The sequence below is a fragment of the Sciurus carolinensis genome, chromosome 1 (assembly GCF_902686445.1).
Source record: "Sciurus carolinensis chromosome 1, mSciCar1.2, whole genome shotgun sequence".
NCBI classification, from domain to species: Eukaryota; Metazoa; Chordata; class Mammalia; order Rodentia; family Sciuridae; genus Sciurus; species Sciurus carolinensis.
Genome location: NC_062213.1, coordinates 11,609,131 through 11,627,820, shown reverse-complemented (window position 1 = coordinate 11,627,820; position 18,690 = coordinate 11,609,131). Strand labels below are relative to the sequence as shown.

At 40.8% G+C, this 18,690-nt stretch overlaps 1 protein-coding gene across 4 annotated transcripts in view; it reads right to left on the bottom strand.

Annotated features, from left to right (window-relative positions):
* The window catches only part of Adcy8 (adenylate cyclase 8), a 231,096-nt gene that overhangs the window by 32,996 nt on the left and 179,410 nt on the right, over positions 1-18,690 (bottom strand). For all 4 annotated transcript variants that reach the window (XM_047525869.1, XM_047525870.1, XM_047525871.1 and 1 more), the window contains 2 exons: positions 14,291-14,463; positions 3,826-3,904 (listed from right to left, as the gene is read on the bottom strand). In XM_047525869.1, the coding sequence (XP_047381825.1) occupies positions 3,826-3,904; positions 14,291-14,463 (252 nt within the window). The remainder of the gene's footprint in view (positions 1-3,825; positions 3,905-14,290; positions 14,464-18,690) is intronic.

Below are 18,690 nucleotides of genomic sequence, written 5' to 3'. Positions count from 1 at the left end.
ACTTTGTTAAAACAGAGGGCTGCTGAGTCACAGAGGGAATCTGACGGGGGCAGGGCGCAAGGTCAGCAGTGGGTGGGCTTGATTCCTGAGGAGCAGGAGCCTGCCAGATGCTGTAGAGAGGAGACACCTGGAGGAAGGCAGTCCTGAAGAAAGCAGCCTCTAACAGTGGAGGCAGTGGCACGTGGCAGGGACAGAATGCAACCAGAAGTTAGAGCACTTGGATTCCTGTGTCAGAATGGCTCTTCTTATTGGCTTTACAATTCAGGACCTCAGGAGACTTGAGTCTCTTCTGTCTTAGGGCCAGATGGATAATAATATCTTCTCTGTTTGTGATAGAGGCTGATTTTCAAAGTAATTAACCAATGATTTTGAGCTCCTATAAGAGCAAGCAACTGGGATAAGAACATTGTAATTTTATGCTCATACAATACTATAACAACAGATGAAGTAGAACCTGTTATGAGCATTTCCTTCTCATAGGTGAGGAGACAGACTCAGAAATTTAAGTAAATTGCTGAAAGTCATGTATCTACTAAGAGGCAGAGTTGGGGTTTCGGTGCCATCTGCCCAATGCCCAAGTTAATACCTGTAATTGCTATAGTTATGAGATGTAGTTATATAATTTTGAAGCCCTTTGAACATTAGTAATAGAAGGGAAAAATTCTCAGATGACACAAGTTTTCAGACCTTAGGGGAGCGCAGACACATTCTTACCTTACACATAATCTTAGTGGGATTAGGTTTATCTGGTTTTCCTGCACAAATGTAGAGTGGGATATATTGACTTGGATGTTAGAAGCTTACCATGTGAGAAAGGAGGCACTGGCAAGGCACAGGAAATTCCTTAGGGTGACAGAGGAATAGAAACACATTATTATTATGGAATGAGAACTCTCACCCCAAATTTGTTTTTCAGCTATTTCTGGGGATTTATCACTTGACAGTTTGAAACCTGTATGGTGGAGTGAGTGCATTTCTACAGGACTGACTTATCTAGTTTTGTCTTCATTGCCTTCAATTGGATTTTAATTTGCCTGTTAGACTAAAGAGTTCACATCTATAAAAGGAGGCCATCCAGACCTAGAAGACAGGACACCTTTTCCCACAGATGACCAGAAATACCAAGGAATTCTGGTAATGGCTAGACTTTGACATTTGGCTATCTATTTCATCACAAATTCCATCACCTCAGATAAAGCATTAATTTCTAGGATATGTAAAGAACTCAAAAAAACTTAACACCTAAAAACACCAAAAAACAAATAACCCAATCAATAAATGGGCTAAGGAACTGAACAGACATTTCACAGAAGAAACAATCAATCAACAAATATATGAAAAATATTCAATATCTCTAGCAATTACAGAAATGCAAATCAAAACTACTCTAAGATTTCATTTCGCTCCAATCAGAATGGCAATTATTAAGAATATGAGCAACAATAAATGTTGGTGAGGATGTGGGGAAAAAGGTACACTCAAAAATACATTGATGGTGGGAATGCAAGTTGGTGCAATCATTATGGAAAGCAGTATGGAGATTCCTCAGAAAACTTGGAGTGGAACCACCATTTGACCCAGCTATCCCACTCCTTGGTTTATGCCCAAAGAACTTAAAATCAGCATACTACAGTGACATAGCCACATCAATGTTTATAGCACCTCAACTCACAATAGCTAAACTATGGAACCAACCTAGGTGTCCTTCAACAGATGAATGGATAAAGAAAATGAATATTATTCAGCTTTAAAGAAGAATGAAATTATGGCATTTGCTGGTAAATGGATAGAGTTGGAGAATATCATGCTAAGTGAAATAAGCCAAACCCATAAAACCAAAGGCTGAATATTTTCTCTGATATGCAGATGTCAATTCACAATAAAGGGTTGGGGACACTAGGGAAGAATAGAGTTACTTTAGATTAGGTAGAGGGGAGTGAAGGGAGGGGAAGGGGCATAAGAGCAGGAAGGATAGTACAGTGAAACAGACATTATTACCTCATGTACCTATATTACTGCATGATTGATGTGATCCTACAAGATGTACAATCAGAAAAATGAGACATTATACTCCGTTTATGTATGATTTATCAAAAGGCATAAATGCCTTGTCTTGTGTAACTAATTAGAACAAATAAAAAAATTTAAAAAATAATCATCAGATTTAAAAAAAATAAAAGGTAAAAACTGGTCAACACCATATTGCAGGACTGAATGTCAGGGTCCCTGTGTTAGCATAGAGAGTGCCTGCTCTGCTTTAGTCTGGAGAAGTAGAAAGTGGAGACCCATCTGGACACCAATTCTAGCTTTACCACTTGCTACCTGAGTAGTCTCACTTTCTTCATCTGTAAAATGGGAAGATAATAACTCCTAGTCCAGGTTGTTGATGGGATCAAAAGAGGTAATCCTGGGAAAGTACTAGACACAGGGTAGGAACTTAGTGGTTAACTCTTCTCCCATTTCTTTCACTCACCAAGATTGTTTACCATCCATTTTTTCCCTACATTTAACCATCCCCCTTATTATGAGTGATTTTCCATATGTATGTCTCAATTCTTGGGAGTTTTGATTGTGTAAGCCATGATTTCCCAGGGTTTGTTACCTCCCTGTTTCCATGGTGATTTTCCAGAGATGTTTCTATTTCTGCTCTGGCTGACAGGCTTCTTGTTTTGCCTTACTTTTTCTAGTTACTCTTTTCGAAGTGCACACAGTCCAGAGATGAACCAGGATCCAGAGCAGAGCAATGAGGCTATAGGGCCTGGTTTCTACCAGGGAGAGAAGACCACTCCAGAGATTGACTATTCATGGTTGGGATATGCCTGGATAAGTCCCTCTGGTCTCTGGTAGTAGGCAACACCTCTTAGTGAAACCTTCCAGGAAGCTCTATGCAGAGTAGTTTCTTCTCTTTCAAGACCCTGGGCAAGTGTGTTCCGCACCTACCACTTTTGCATAATTTAGGGTTCACTCTCCTCTAAGAAACTCTGCCAGGAGCTGGGCTTTGGGTAGTTCTTCTGCACTCCAGATCCTGGTAAAGAATAGAGACTCAAAGACTGAGGATGTAGTTCAGTGGTAGGGTGTTTGCCTAGCATGAATAAAGCCCTGGGTTTGATTTCCGGCATCATGAAAAAACAAAACAAAATAAAACAAAAAAAATCAAAACCAAAAGACTAGGAACTCAGAGCACAATCAATGTTGTAGGTACTTTATCTAATCAGGATAATTTTGCAATAAAGTTTTTCCTATACATATGCAGTTATACACACAAAGCAGCAGCATACAAAATGCTATACACGACAATCTCAAAAGAGTCCTCAAAGCAGTCCTATGTAGATATTACTACTTTTAGCGTTAAGGAGGCTGAAGCTCAGGAAATGCAATAACTTATCCAAGGCCACACACTCCTGAGAAGAGCTGGGCTAGATCCCTGCCTCAGGGGTCCTCCAGCCTGAGTGTTCACCCAGCACAGCACAGCATACACCTTCTCTACCAATAATTTTCTCCAGGCAACAGAATTGGGGAAGGATCCCAGTTTGCCTCGGGGAGAAATCACAAACTCTTTTATTAGGAAAATGTTCTTTTTTCCTAATGCCTGTTTGGAAGGGACAGGCCAAAAGGATGTTAAAACCACACACTCACTATATCATCTTCTCCAGCTTGGTTTTTCCATTAGGTGGTCTTCACTAGACATTGATTCATTAAAAATCACAATTGGTGCAAGCAGCTAATAGTCATTTGTTGCAAAGAGCAGGAAAGACATTTCAGGGCAGTTTTACAGCAACAGAGAATGTGGGTAGCCAGGGTAGCATGAGCAAAAGGTTCTGTTACCTGCTGTCCGTGGTAGAACACAGCAAGAAGGAACATGGCCATTAGCAGCAGTGAGGCCTCCTTGGTTCCCAGGAAATCTCTGTCGGAAGAAGAAAAACAATATGATAGTATAGAGGGACTTCAAGGATGCTCACGGGGAAACAGGTTCGACCAGGAATAGGAGAGGAAGGAAGTGTTTTCTGAACACCCACTATGTGATAGGGGCTGCTCTAAGGGTTCAAGCATGAGCTGTTCAGAAACCAGGAGGCTCCAAGAAGTTGAGGTCCCCTAGGACATACCGGGTAGGAGAGATTAAAGAGCCCAGAATCTAGACAATGTGCACACGTTAATAACATCTTCAATTTGCAGGTACTTTTCATAGATTTCACAGAGCTTTTATGCCTTCTTATCACAGAAAGCCATGTGAAGGCACATGTCCTCCTGTCCCCCTTTTGGGATATTATCCTGTTTAAGAGACCACTGTGCAGTCCTTGCTGTGTGAAAATCTTTATTCTGAGTGCTTTCATGCTGAGATTCTTGTTTCCATCCCATGAGTTGGACACTGTTTTAAACTGTAGGTCAATTCTTTTAATCCTTAGATCAATTCTAGGTGTCAAGGAGTACTGTTTCCTCCATTTTAAACCTTATGTTTTAATAAATCTTTGGGCTATCTCTTCCAGGAGTGTCCCTCAACACTAGATACATCTTCCTTGTGGGGAAATTTTGGGGGCTGGTGACCTGGGCTCTCTAGAAGACCAAGCTGCTAAGGTCAGTGGCAAAGGCATACGTAAACACTGACATGACCTTCATCTGTGAAGGAAATTCAGAGGACCAGTGATCCCTGGCTTTATTCTCAGTTCTTCCTCTCCTCCATTTTGGTCCCATATGAGGTCTTCTCAGGACATTCTGGGCCAGGAGGAAAAAGGCTTGAAGGAAGCAACATTGGACTGTGAAGGAGGACATGGGTGACATGTGGAGATAAACTGTCTCCTGGACAGGCTTTCACTGGTTAAAGAAGGAAACCCAAAATAAAAATGCTCAAGCAAATCATCTCTCTGTCTGAAAGTGTGTCTTGTCTTACATTACCCAAGGTTCTCTCTACCTAGTTTTTGCCATCTCAGGCAGTGTCCCCTCATCTGTTCACCCTGGTCTTTGAGCCAAAAGCAAAAATAAAACTAGGGGTCAGTCCTCACCACTCCCATCAATTTATAGCAAATCCTGTCACCTCTGCCACCAAAATATATCCACACTGCATCCACCTCCCTGCATCTCCTCTTCTACCACTGAGTACAGTCGACCTGATCTCCAACTGCCACCTCACACTGCCCCCAATCTACTTTCTATAGTGTTGCCAGAATAATTTTTATTGTGATTGAAACCAAGTCATAGCACTCCTTTGTTTAATCCTTTCCCCACAACAAGCACACATATCCTCAGAACTCAACTGGAAGTAACTCTGATGTGGCCTAAGGACACAATGGGGTCATTACAGATAAGATGTAGAAGAAGGAGAAGAGCAGGCATCCATCCCGCTGTGTGAAGGCAATTGCACGTTTTCCCTTCTCTCCTCCAGGTGGAGACCAGCAGGGGCAGCACAGGGACACAGGACATGAAGTCAGCTGCTCACACTGGCTTCTCATCTAGCTTTGTCCTGAAAGACCCTCCCAACTTAAACCAGGCCAGGTCCAGGCCAGCTCCCCAGGTTAGGGCAGGATTTAGGAGTGAAAATGTGCCTTCTCTTGGAAAGGTGTTATGTGTAGAGACCATGAGGACCAAGAGTTCTGGGGGTTAAAGCAGGATTTGGCACCCTAGTTCCATCTGCTTTGCCTTGGAGATAAGATGCTAATAATGAACCATAATATGTTTCTTATCTATAGCCCCAGAGAAGCGCATGATTACTGAGCATCTACTGTGTGGTAGACATATACTGGGACGCAGAGATAAAGAAAGCACATTGTCTCTGCCCTCAAAATAGGGCAGCAAGAGAAAGAATCAAATACACAGATAATTTTATAATATGATAAACTCCATGGAACAGATACATCCTCGTTGCCATGGGAGTGCTTGGGAAGAGAAAGTAACCCAGGCCCCGTGTTCAGGGAAGACTGAATGGAGGGTAAGATTTGAAGAGGAAAAGATGGGATGTGTTCCTCAAGTTCAAGACACATCTGGCTTAGCTTGCTGAATTACAAGCCTTTAGTGCAGGGATAATAAGTAAATGCCATCTGTCATGTTTGAGGTCACGTGAAGACTCAGTAGGAAAGTGTTAACATCTACTGGAGCTGTCCAACAAGAGTGCTGAAGTGAAGAAGGCTGGACTGTCACCCATGTATTGTCACCTCTGTATTTTAGGGATGAGAATTCATTCACTCATTCATGCACTCACTCAGCATGGACTTGTTTAGAGGGGACAGGGACATTTCAGTATCATCCTTTCTTTGCTTTCTGTTACTTTATTCTCTATCCGCTGAAGTTTGTGGATCTCTGGGAAAATGATTAAGGACATGAACTTTTTGAACTCTTGCAGACCCAGGTTGCAATCTCAGCTCTGTTACCCATCAGTTTTCTGAGCTTGGGCAAGACATATAATATCACTAAGTCACAGTTTACTTTGTCGTCTGCAGAGGACTCGAATAACATCTACTCCACAACCCAGAGGGCCAAGCATGCCTGGTCTTCCTCTCCCCACCTGGGAGGTGCCCGTTGCAGGTGCTCTTGTGGATCATACCTGCACATTGCTTGGTTTGAGTGGAAGGTGTCCTGGGTAAACTCCTGTTCTGCCTGGCACTTCCGAGATCCTTTTCTTTGTGATACAGGAAGCTTATTTTAAGCCTAGTAATTTATCATTTGAAACACATTTTCAAGAGGAAACACAAATAACTCTTGAATCGTTTTGAAAGTAGTGATTGACTAAAAATAGAAAGATGACTACACCAAACTCAGAAGCAAAAGTAAAGGAAAATTATGAACAATCTTGACTGTTTAGCTGTACTTTAGATGAAAAAAAAGTAGCCTAAGTAGAGACTGCAGAATATGAAGAATATGAATAGTAAAACAGCCAGGCTGAGAAACATCCAAAAAGAATTACACTTTGAATTTAGAAAGTTTTTTTTTTTTTTTGCAGCCTCCGTAATTCTTTGAAAAACTCCTGAAGAGAGCCAAAAGGCTGAATCTATACCATATCATAATACTTTGCCTGACATTCTGTGTTTGAGACTCAAAATCAAGGACATTTTAAACTGATTTATTTGTATTAATAAAATCACTGAGTAATACTGCCATCTTCCTATGCTAATAGAAAAGGATCTCATTAATCAAAAACACAGAATAATGAAATTTTCAGGGACATAATAATCTTTTGAGAGAATCTTATCTAATGTATCTTAAAGATTAGTATTTAACTTGAATAGTATTCGTTAAAGAAATATTTATGATAATTGTAGTATATTTGGAAATTTTAACTGATAAGAAAATAAAAATTATCCTTGAAGTCAATTAAGTGTCATTTACTTAAATCTCATGAAAAAGTATGTTTACAAACTTAGGATTCTCTGGTACATACTATTTTGTAATTTCATAATATTTTAATTCACAATATTTTTTCACAGTATTCAATTTTATAACTTCATAATATTTTCATAATCTATACTTCTGAACTCAGTATAAATTATGAAAATAATTCCATGCAATAAAATACAATGTATATTTGGTAATCCATTCTTTTCTGTATATGTGTATCATACATAATATAATATCATTTCCTAACCTTTTATTTTATAGGCAGGAGACTGTGGACCTCAGAGAAGTTCCTTCTTCATGGTTACACAGCTCATCTGTCACAGCAGGTGGAGAACTCACACCTCAGCTGCCAAATTCAGAGCTTTCAGTATTGAACATTCAACTCTAATTTTTTAGTTTCACTATTAGTTCCCATCTGCCTCCATGAAACCCACAGTAGAACATCCCATTTAACTTTATCTCTTTTTCTAGCGTATACAAATGACACACATTTATTAGGTTCTTATCTTTTGTTGCATCTGAAATGGCCACGTCATTTACACTGCCAGTTTTGTCATATCAAAATAAGGGTCTATGATCCCCATTCTGGAGAAGGAGAAACTGAGGTGTTAAGTAATTCACTTCAGTTCACAGAGGTAGTGTAAGGTGACAACTTGTCAATTCAGATCTCAGTGATCTTTTTCATAATGCCCTCCTCCATGCACCTACTTATTATTGCTTGACCCTAAGCCTCTACAGGGTGGAAGTGATTCTTATTCATCTGTGACTCTGCAGTGTCTTGCCAAAGCCCACAACAGAGGTGTTGAGTGGATAGGCAGGTGGATGGATGTAGGTTGTGTGATGTTGGCTGGATGCTATTTGGCTTTTACCCCATATGGGCTATCTCTTGGGTGTTCGCTCTTTGTCTACAATGATGCCACATGTGGATGAATGCAACAGAACTGACCCCAAATGGTGAGGCCGGGTGCAACATAGACAGGCAGAAGCTCCTTGAGAAAATAATGAAGTTTCGAGATGGTGACAGCAGAGCATTAAACCAAGCACAGGACCCTTCTGAGTGCCAATGGGGATCAACATGATAGCAATTTAGGTCAAAAGAATATGTCCCCCTGCCATGTGGCTTCTAAATTCTGCCAGCACCAACTTTCTTTGGTTCTCTTCAAAAGTTTTCTCTGTGTGTTTTTCCTTGACACCATCTGTTCCAACTCATTCTCACTTGTGAGAGCCTCATCTGGTATCACATTTAATGTCTGAAATGCCTTCAATACCTGACACTATTGGGATAGTCTTCTCATGATGGTTTTGGTAACTGTGGTTTATCTAGCCTAGAGACTGCTAAGAAACCCCTTACTCATGCTCTTTAGCCCCCAGAAACCAGAAAGGAGAATGAGCAGGGTCAGGAAATGAGGCATCTGAACGTGTGTGCTGGGGGGATGTGGCAGAGTGGAGAAGCAGATATGGAAAACAAAGACAGAGATGGTACCTGTTCCTTTTGTAAGTACCTGATTTGAAACAATAAGTTCATGGTAGATCTTGAAAGGTTTGGTTTATTAAAATAAATGTCCTTGTGGTTCTTTTGAAAGTGAAAAATAGCATGAGTATTATTATCATCACTTCCAAACTTCAGCGTGGATATTGGAAGACCTGTCTCAGCACCACCAACATTTAAAAAGTAGACTAGTTATTGCTAGAGCCAGAGAAGCTGATGCCCTTAGTAGGTATATTGTGTTGCCTTTCTACATTAGCAGTGTGGCCATTGCTGAGGAGAAGCAAGAGCCAAAACTAGATTCTAGGTTTTCTGACTTCTATTATAATGCATTCCAGTATTTTGCCTGTATTTCAATAAATCAACAAGGCTTCAGTGTTACAGAAATAATAATCTGATTATCAGAATGTATAGCTAATAATGACTATGAAAGCATAAAGACAGAAAATGTTCTGAAACAAGTTAGAAAGCTTAGCTGAATGGAATCACATTAATTTGGAAGCATGACACTTAAGTCCAAAAACAAACTGTTCATACGAATGGGCAGCACATGGTTTAAGGACAACAGTGACAAAGAATTGTAGGAGCTTTAGATGAGAGCAGGTTTACCATGAAGCAATAGAGTAATAAGATTCCAAATGAGCTAATGTTCCTTTCACACACTCATTCACTTAATATTCCAGAAATATTTAATTGGACACCTATTGCCAGACACTCTTAAGTGCTGAAAATATGAACATGAGTAATAGAACTTACCCTCAAAAGCTCCTGTTTCAATGGAAGAGGAAGACATGGAGATTAATGACTGCAACAGAGAGGTAAGGGCATTGACAAAAATTATTCACATGGATTGGAAAATGGGAATGATTAAAGAGAGTTTCACCAAGGAGAGTGTCCTTGAGCTGGGTCCTGAGAATGATGGGATGGAATTTGGGAGACAGATGCAGCAGGCATCCATGCAGAAGCTCATGAGGGAAGCAGCACGTGATTCTTGTGCTTACGGTACGGGCTGTGAATGCTGACCTGCAGACTGTAGGAGATAGACTGAAATAGTCCATGTGGGCCAGATGAAGGAGAGCTTGGAAATCTTTAACAAACTGGTTGAACTTTTAGCCTCTTATGGGTAAAGGGAACCCCTGAAGAGTTTTAGGATGTATGAATTGACCAGATGGTTTTGAGATGGGTGAATTGCAAGTAGATGCTAGGAGACCAGTTAGGGAATGGAAGTTCAGAAATAAGGATGAGGAACTTTCAGAGTAGCAATGTTTGTGATGTGAAGTCATTATGTTTAATAAAATGTTAGCATTAATCAAGTGCTTATTCTATGAAGACCTTGTGCTAAGACTCATTATCAATTAGTTTCCTTTTATATTTCTACTATCATTATTTTCTTCATGATGAGAAAAACAGAGCTCAGAAGAGTTAAATCATATTAAATGAAATTGTTTGGCGTCACACAGTCTGTGGATGGGAGTGCTGAGATTTGAATCCAGGTGTTAAATTTGTATTCACATTAAGACATACTGTTTCCCTACAAGGGATTTTGGAGAAGATGAATCTCTAGTGACTTATAAGATACCAGGGGTAGGGTGCCTTTTTTGGGGGGACTCAGCATTATATACTGAGACAGGGGCTTGTCATGGAGGGAATCTGATGAGCAGGTTGGGAGATACCAGTCTCAAGTATTTGGGCTCATCCCAGAGAAGCATCAGCCAGGCTGCTCTGTGCAAGGTTCTCTGTGCTTTCTACTTTTTATATTTATCTGCTGATGGACCCCTAATAACCATCAGCAGATATGTCCCTGAACTAAAATGTACTCCTTAAAGCATTGGTTAAGTCTCATCAGCAGCCCGTGGCTGCCAGCTGGACCCATGACTATTGACATGCTCTCCTGTGAAGCAGCTGAGATGGCAGGCTGACTGACTGAGCCCTTTCATTTCTTATTAATTTTCTTTGATTGACAGCAGAGAGTTGAAGCAATACAACACTAACCAATGTCTGACCCCAAGCCGGGAAAAAGCCAAAAAAAGCTCTTGATTATCAGCAGCAATGAACTTGGGGTTATCTCCACTTTCATAAGGCTTACTTAACAATGCAACTGCAAAATTCTCTTGAGGACATCAAAACAGAATTCAGAACTGAAGTTTTCTCCTAAGAAGGAGGAGAGAATAAGAATGTACATATCCTGAACACCTACTACATGCCAGGCATATTGGGACCTTGCAATAGCCCTGGAACAGTATTATGGACTGCATTGTGTCCCCCTCAAACTCATATGTTGAAGCTTTGACCCCAAATATAGCTGTATGTGGAGATAGTATCTAAAAAGAGATACTTAAGGTTAAACAAAGTAATAAACATGTGGGCCTTAATCTAATAGACCTGGTTCTCTTATAAAAAGAGGAAGTGTACTTTCTTGTGCGCTTACTCTCTCTCTGACCTTTTAAAGATCTAGCAAGAAGGTGGCCATGCGCAAGTTAGAAAGAGAGCCCTCACGGGAATCCAATCAGCTGGAATGTCCATCTGACACATTCTAGCATCTGAATCTTGGTCCAGTCTGTGGACTGTTACTGTGGCAGCCCACGTTGTCTAACAGAGTACATATATTCCACTTTACCTGTGAGCCAAGTCCAGAGATGGGAAGTGGCTTTGTAAAGCAAAAGAGTCTGGATTTGAAGCTAAAACCAGGCCTTGTTCCGTTAGTGCTGTGTCTCCCTTCAAATGAATAAAGGTTAAGGTTTGATTTTTTATAACAAAGTTGTCCCATTTTATTCATACATCTCTTTGCCCTCTTCTGTGCTCATTTCTGTTTGGTCATGGGGCACCTGCTGCCACTGAGCTTTTTACCTGATTTGGAACTATTCTGGCTTTCCTTGCACCCTGAAAATATGGTGGGCAGTTCTTCAGCCCTGTTTGAAAGAGATGCATGCAGCATTTACACGTGTGGTCTTTAGAGCTGGAAAGACACAAGTCTGAATTCAGATCTGTTGTTTATTGGCATCATGCACCTGAGGAATTGCTAACCTCTCTTAGCCTATGTTCTTTAAAATGTTACCATGAAGACTTACAAGGGGAAAGCACATAAATGCACAATATCTGTGCTAAACAGACACATGTTAGTACCTACAAATTACAAACTGTTGTATCTTGGCTACTGTGAAGAATGTTGCGTTGAAAATGAGAGAGCAACCTAAGAGTCCATCAAAAGGTGAATGGATAAAAAAGGTGAAAAAATGTGGTGCATATTCACAACAGAAACTTATTCAGCCTTAAAAAAGGAGAAACCTTTCTATTAGCTACAATACAGATGAATCTGGTGGACATTATATTAAGTGAAATAGGCCAGGCACGGAAAGTCAAATATCCTTTTTTGGCACTTATCGATAGAATTTTAAAAAGTTGAATTTTAAGAGACAGAGAGTAGGGTGGTGGTTACCATGGTTGGGGGCAGGGAATTGGGGGATATTGGTTAAAGGATATTCAATTTCTATTAGACAGCGAAAATAATTTGAAGAGATCTATCGTACAACATGGTGACTATGGTTAATACCAATGCATTGTAAATGTGAAAATTCCTGAGAATAGATTTTAAGGGCTCTCACCATAAAAAAAGTATGTCAGCAAAAGCATATCAGTTAGCTCAATTTAGCTATTCTAAAATATATACTTATATCAATCCTTTTGTACACCATAAATGGACACCATCTTTATTTGTCAATTAAAGAGGAAAATAACTCTTGTAAATTTGGTAAGAAATATGTGAACAACCCATGGGGCAGAGGACCTGACCTGGCAATTTTAGTAAAAGAAATCTCAACTGGTCAATAAGCAAATAAAAAGATGCATAAGTTTATTCATAATCAGGGAACTGCAAAAGAAAACAGTGAAATCAAGCTCAGTCCCATAAACTTGGCATGATTTAAGAAGTCTAACTATGGTATGTAGGAGAATAGGGGCAATAGAACCACTGAGCATAAGAGGAAAATTGCTCAGTCATGTTGAAGAGCAATTTGGCAATATGATATTTTTAAAAGTGGCAAATGTAAACATCTAGGAAGTGTGCTTTTATATAAAGCTCTAGGAGACATGTACAGTGGTTGTAACTGAAGCATTTTTTATGATAGAAAAAAACTGGTAATGGTCTAAATGTCTATTTGTAGGTCAAAAGATGAAATATATTTTGGTATTTTCATATATAATATGTATAGGCCACAGTTAAAATGAACTAGATCTATAGATATCAGCCTCAAAGAATCTGAAAAAGATAATATAGTATGACCAAAAAATGATATTACAATTTATACAAACAGACATAGCTAAATAGGCATTAGAAGCAATGAAAGCAAAGGATATATATTAAGTGTTTTAGGAGGTGGTTCATAGGAGGAGTGGAGTTTAACTCCAGAGGAGGGAATTTCAACAATATCTGAAATGCTTCATTTTTTTTTTTTTTTTTACAAATGCAGAAGTAAACATGACTAATTGTAAGTGTTGTTTATTTCTGAGGTTGATTCATAGATGCTCATATCAGTTTCAGACACATTTTCTGAGGATTCTTGCAATGTCTTGGCTTTGTGTTTCTCTTTGTTGGCTACTCATTCTGGCCTCGGCCAGACACATGTGCTTCCTACACCTGAGCCCAATCAGCCAGCATTCAATGTGTGCTCCTTCCCCTACGTCCTGTGTGAGTTCCAGTTTCCCAGGAGACTGCAGAACAGGCTAAGTGATGTCACCAGGAAGTGCTTCTGGAGACTCTACTTTGACCATTGGGCAAAAGAAAGGGAAGGAGCCTAAAGGCACATCCCTCTGTGTTCTTCTGAGACTCTACCCCACCTTACAGTCTATCCAGAGACACTTCAGTTGGCTGAACAAATGCATCTTCCAAGGCACCATCTGGATCTCTTCCCCATGTCTGATGCCAGTGTAACTGGACACCACTCACATTCGTCTCCCATCTTCTTTTTCCTCACTTCCTTTCCCCTCGTTTTCACAGTCCCTGGGGTTGCATTAGCACTTAAGAATTGCCTCATGCTTTTTCTCTAAGGAATCCAGGCTGATGTTGCTTTCTGTATTTTTCTATACTTTAAAAAATAACAAATGCATGGAGCATAAGTACTCAATCCACAGTAGCTGCTGTCATTAATATTGTAATATACGAATTAAAATTAGATCCTACCAGGTCTTAGAGCTGCTAACATTGAAGACATCACCAATTGTTAGGTTTGGAGGTGATCTGAGCTATTACTTAGGTACTATTTAGTCTAAAATTTAATTAACTAGTTAATCTATAATTTATATAAATAATTTGACTGAAAAGAAGTGATTTTACTTAGACTTGTAAGCTGGAGAATGCCTGAATTGAGAGCTAAGTCAATATCAAATTGGCCCCCAAGTTTTCATACCCAGCTCAATTGTATCCCCAATGGTTTCCCCTCTTGCCAAGAGCTGAGCACTGTGGAACGTGCAATGGTGAATGCTTACTCTCCACTGTGGTTCAGGTTGTCATAACGCAGAAAGAGACCTGCATAGATGGTCTCGGTCAGCAGGGCATAGATGGCAATCATAATCAGCAGCACAGCCAGCTTCAGGACGGAGTTCAGTCGGAGGAAAACTGCACAGGTCACCATGGCCAACACGCCCGTGAAGACGAAGTACTGCAAATGGAACAGGGAGTCAGGATCCACGGGAACACAGAGGCCCCCTCTCCTAGCCATGGATGCCGAAAGTTCTCCTCATACAGATATTTGCTGAGCATTTCCACTTGGAGGCCTCAGGGCCTCCTGAAATTCCATGGGTCCCAAATTGAACTCTTTATTTTCCTATCTCCCAAACTATGCTCCTAATTCTGTGAATGACATCACCGTCCACATGGTCCCCAAGCCAGAACCCTTCCTCCTCCCCACACTCCACGGCCAGGCCATTCTAGCCAGTAGGTTCTACTTTCTCAGCAGCTCACATCCTGCCAGCACTCTCCTTTACCCGATCACTTTAGTTCCAGGGACGTTCTGGAACAATTTTCTGGCAGCTTCAAGCCCACCCAATGCACGCTGTCATTCTCAGTATTTCTAGATCTAGTTGTGTCACGTCTTGACGCTTTACTGCTCTCCACTCCCTCAGGTTGTTCTTCCTACTAAACAGCAGGGCTTGCAGGGCCCTTGTGTATCAGACTTCCTTTCACTCTCTAGACCCTCTCCTCTGCTTCAGTGTCTTTGCTCAACTCCGAACCATGTGACTAAGCCTTACTCCTCCAACAAATGTCAACTCTGGTGTCCTTTTCTCTGAGAAGCTTTCCAGGATAACTCCAGGTGCTTCTGCATCCTGCCCCATTCCTCCATCGCACCCCACAGAGACCAGCATGATATCTATCACCCTGCATCTGGAGTAACTGTTCAAATGACAAGTTTAGAATCACCGCAGAGCTGGAATACTGGACTGTTCTCCCTGTGAGTTTTCCCAGCCAGAATTCACTCTTCTGTGGGAAAATTCCTCAGCCTATTTCCTGTTAGAGATATCCCGGTATATCATTCCAGATTGTGATTATCCAGTGGGAAAAGAAGGAAAAAAACTAGCATTATCAAAGGTCTGTTTTGTGACACTTTGGTCTCAATACTTCTATACACATCTTGTCTTGTAAGTTTCTTGGAATATTCAAAATAACTGGTCAAGATGTGAATCATTATTTCTATCTCACAGGTTAAGAAACTGAGGCTCATAGAGCTTAAGTCAATTGTCCAAGATCTTGAAGATAGAAAGTAGCATCTAGGTTTCCTGGGTAAAACTAGCTTACGTAAATGTGGAATACTGGGCTTGATCATTTCTAAAATCTCTTCCAGTCCAGGGTGTTTGTAACAACTGGTTTTGCTATGGGTAGGGGAGATAGGTAAGGATTTCTAAAATTCCTGAGTAGTTCAGTACTGAAGACATGTTTAAAACTTCTTAAACAACACCGACTCATTCATGCAACTTGTCAACAGACATTGACATAAACAAATATGGGCAGGGCTCTGACTGAGAACAAAGCCCCTGGGCCTCAGAAATGAAAGGGGCATTGTCCCTGGCCTGTCAGAGCCTCCTGTCTGATGCATCTTTCACTTTCATCTCTTCCTTTCCTAGTAAATCCAATTATGTCCTTGTACCAAGTGAGGTGATGAGCTTTCTTTAGCTGTCCTTTAAGATCTTTCCTTGGCAAGATTTTTAGGTAACTCATCTTGATGCCTCTGTGCAGGAAGCTGTGTTTGGAGTGACCAGGAGATAAGAAGTTCATTCTCTAGAATTTATTTTCTTTATTCAGAAAGGCTTCCACAACACCCAATTTTAAGAAAGAATAAAGGAAAGTGGAAGAGATCTGAAGGGTCTCAGTTCATTGTTGCCTATATCCCAATGAAGGGCTGTGCACAGCTGGTCAATACAAATTAGGAATCATGAATTAGGTCAGAAGACATCAAAATGATTTTGACCTTCATTAAAAGACATATAGGGGCACAACTGCTGAATTTAAAAATGTAATAAACATTTATTGAGTGCCTGTGGCAATCACAGCATGTGGCAGGCACAGGAAATCCAGAGGAGAAGAGGAGCTGGCCCAGGCCTAATCAAGGTTAAGGAAAGTGAAACGGTGCTGGGGAAAGTGCCCGGCCAGCAAGGTGAGCACAGCCTGTGGGGAGAAGGCAAGTGTGGAGGTCGGACTGGAGGGGTGAGTTTGAGCCAGACCTTGAAGGACGGAGAGGATTTCACATGACAGGCAATAGGAAGATGGACTGGCGTACATACACAGGCACAGGAGCAGTGTCGGGGGAAGGAGTGCTTTGGGCTACATTAGGGATTGTGCAACTGATCATAGGAGAGGGAATAGCAGGTAGACAGAAAAGTAGCAGGTGTGTTTTTATCCTCTCTTCTCCACCAGCCTCCCGAAGGTGTCACAGGTGAATGGGTCATAAGTTAGCACAGTGGATTGAGGGGTCTTTTCTTTGTTGCCTCACAGTTGTGTTGGTGCCTGGTTGCCATCTTTCCCACCATCCTCCATTCTATTGGAGGAATCACCTCCCTCACTTTCTTGCAGGGTTTAGCAAACCTCCTATTTTGAAGTATGAAGTTGAAGCTTGTGGAGACCCTGAGATATCATAGACAATGAGGCCCTGGACATTGAAAGCATCTCCCCTGTCCCCTTCACATTTGAAATGAATAGTGGGAGTGGAACTAGGAAATGGGAGGGAGGTCAGGAAGCTGCGGAAGCTTTGGCTCTGTGAAAGCCTTGAAAAAACCCCCCCTTAGTGGTCTGGAGCCTCAATTGCATGTATCCTGTAACTGGGGAAGATAGTGGATCCAATGTAATTACCAAGTTTCTGTCAAACAACAAACGGTTCCTGTGTTCTTTTAATGTACCCCAGGATGACAGATGGGCCTGGAGAGGAACATTAAGCCTTGTTCAGTTGATGCAGCAGGTGTGGAAGAGACCACCCAGGATGAAAGTGAAATAAAGACAAGAGATAGACTAAAATACAGACACGACTGTGCTTTAGGTGGTAGATGAAGAGGTAGTAAAAAGAACATAGAGCCCAACGAATTAAAAACATTCTATACAGAAGTGGTTTTAGGATAGCTTTTAACTGGCCACATAGAGAGCATTTTTAAAATAAACTAGAAAGTAGGATATAAAATTTTATGTACACTGCAAACTATGTACACAGACACAGTATAGCTCTTGAGTGAATTACCTCCTTTTGTAATGTTCTTTTTCTATGTGTGTGTGTGTTTTTTTTTTGTAATGTTCTTTATTCTTATTTTAACACAACATCAAATGAGTAAGTGAGTTGAATGCCTGTTTTAGATTGAATCCTGTAATTCTGAGAATTCTACATCCTATATAGTAATGTGGTTCCCTGATTCTTACTAGATTTTTTAGTAATAAAATATAGTAATGTCAAGATTTGTAGGAGAAATGTTAGGTATTGGGCAAAGTTCCCAGAAATCTTTGAAAAGATTATATTTTCCTTAGAAAAAGGAAAAAAAAAAGACTCAATAGTAAGATATCATTCTTGACTATTAAAAATTGGATAGTGCAATGTGCATTGGCACTTTGACACCCAAGTTAGGAAAAAGAGGTCAAAGCCATTTCTGTGGGGAGGATGAGCTGTGGATAGAAGTGGAGCAACATGAAGATGTGGGGGTGTGGGGCAGACCAGGCCCTTGCCTGACATGAACTCCAGGCAAGATGGGGGACCACTTAAGGGAGAGGCCTGCACATTTGGTGGAGGGTAGCTGTGATGGCTACAACTCTACAGTTGTTAGACATGTATTCTGGGAAGGTGTGCTACAGATGGCTTTACACGCTTCATCTTTTTAAATTCTTAAAATGATCCAGGGATAGGCACGATCATTATACTCATTTTAAAGGGGAGAGAAAGGTCATATGGCACTTTTCTGCTTCTGAATATGCAGGGCTTTCTTCTCTCAAATGATTCTGGTCTGGGAAATGACAAATGAAGCAATTTCCTCTATGTCTAAAAAAATTGGAATCCCATGACATGATAAGGTTGTATGGGGAGCAATACCTGATTCTGCTAACAAGCAGAAAGCACATACACACTAAACCATGCATTCATTAATCCATGACTGTTGACTGAGGACCTGCCATGCACCAGGAATTGTGCCATGCTGGAAGGAACTGTACCAATGTTAGGAAATTGTCACAGAGTGCCATGAATTGGCAATATGTGCTTGATTTTCTGTCAGGAGAGGAAGAGGAGGAAGAATTTTACATGATATGGCAAGAGGACACGGAGCATCTACCCACACAGGCCACACAGACTGAACTCACAGCGCCCGTCTGGTTGCTGCCCAAATTCCATGCATCATGAACTCACACAGCAAGAAGGAAATCT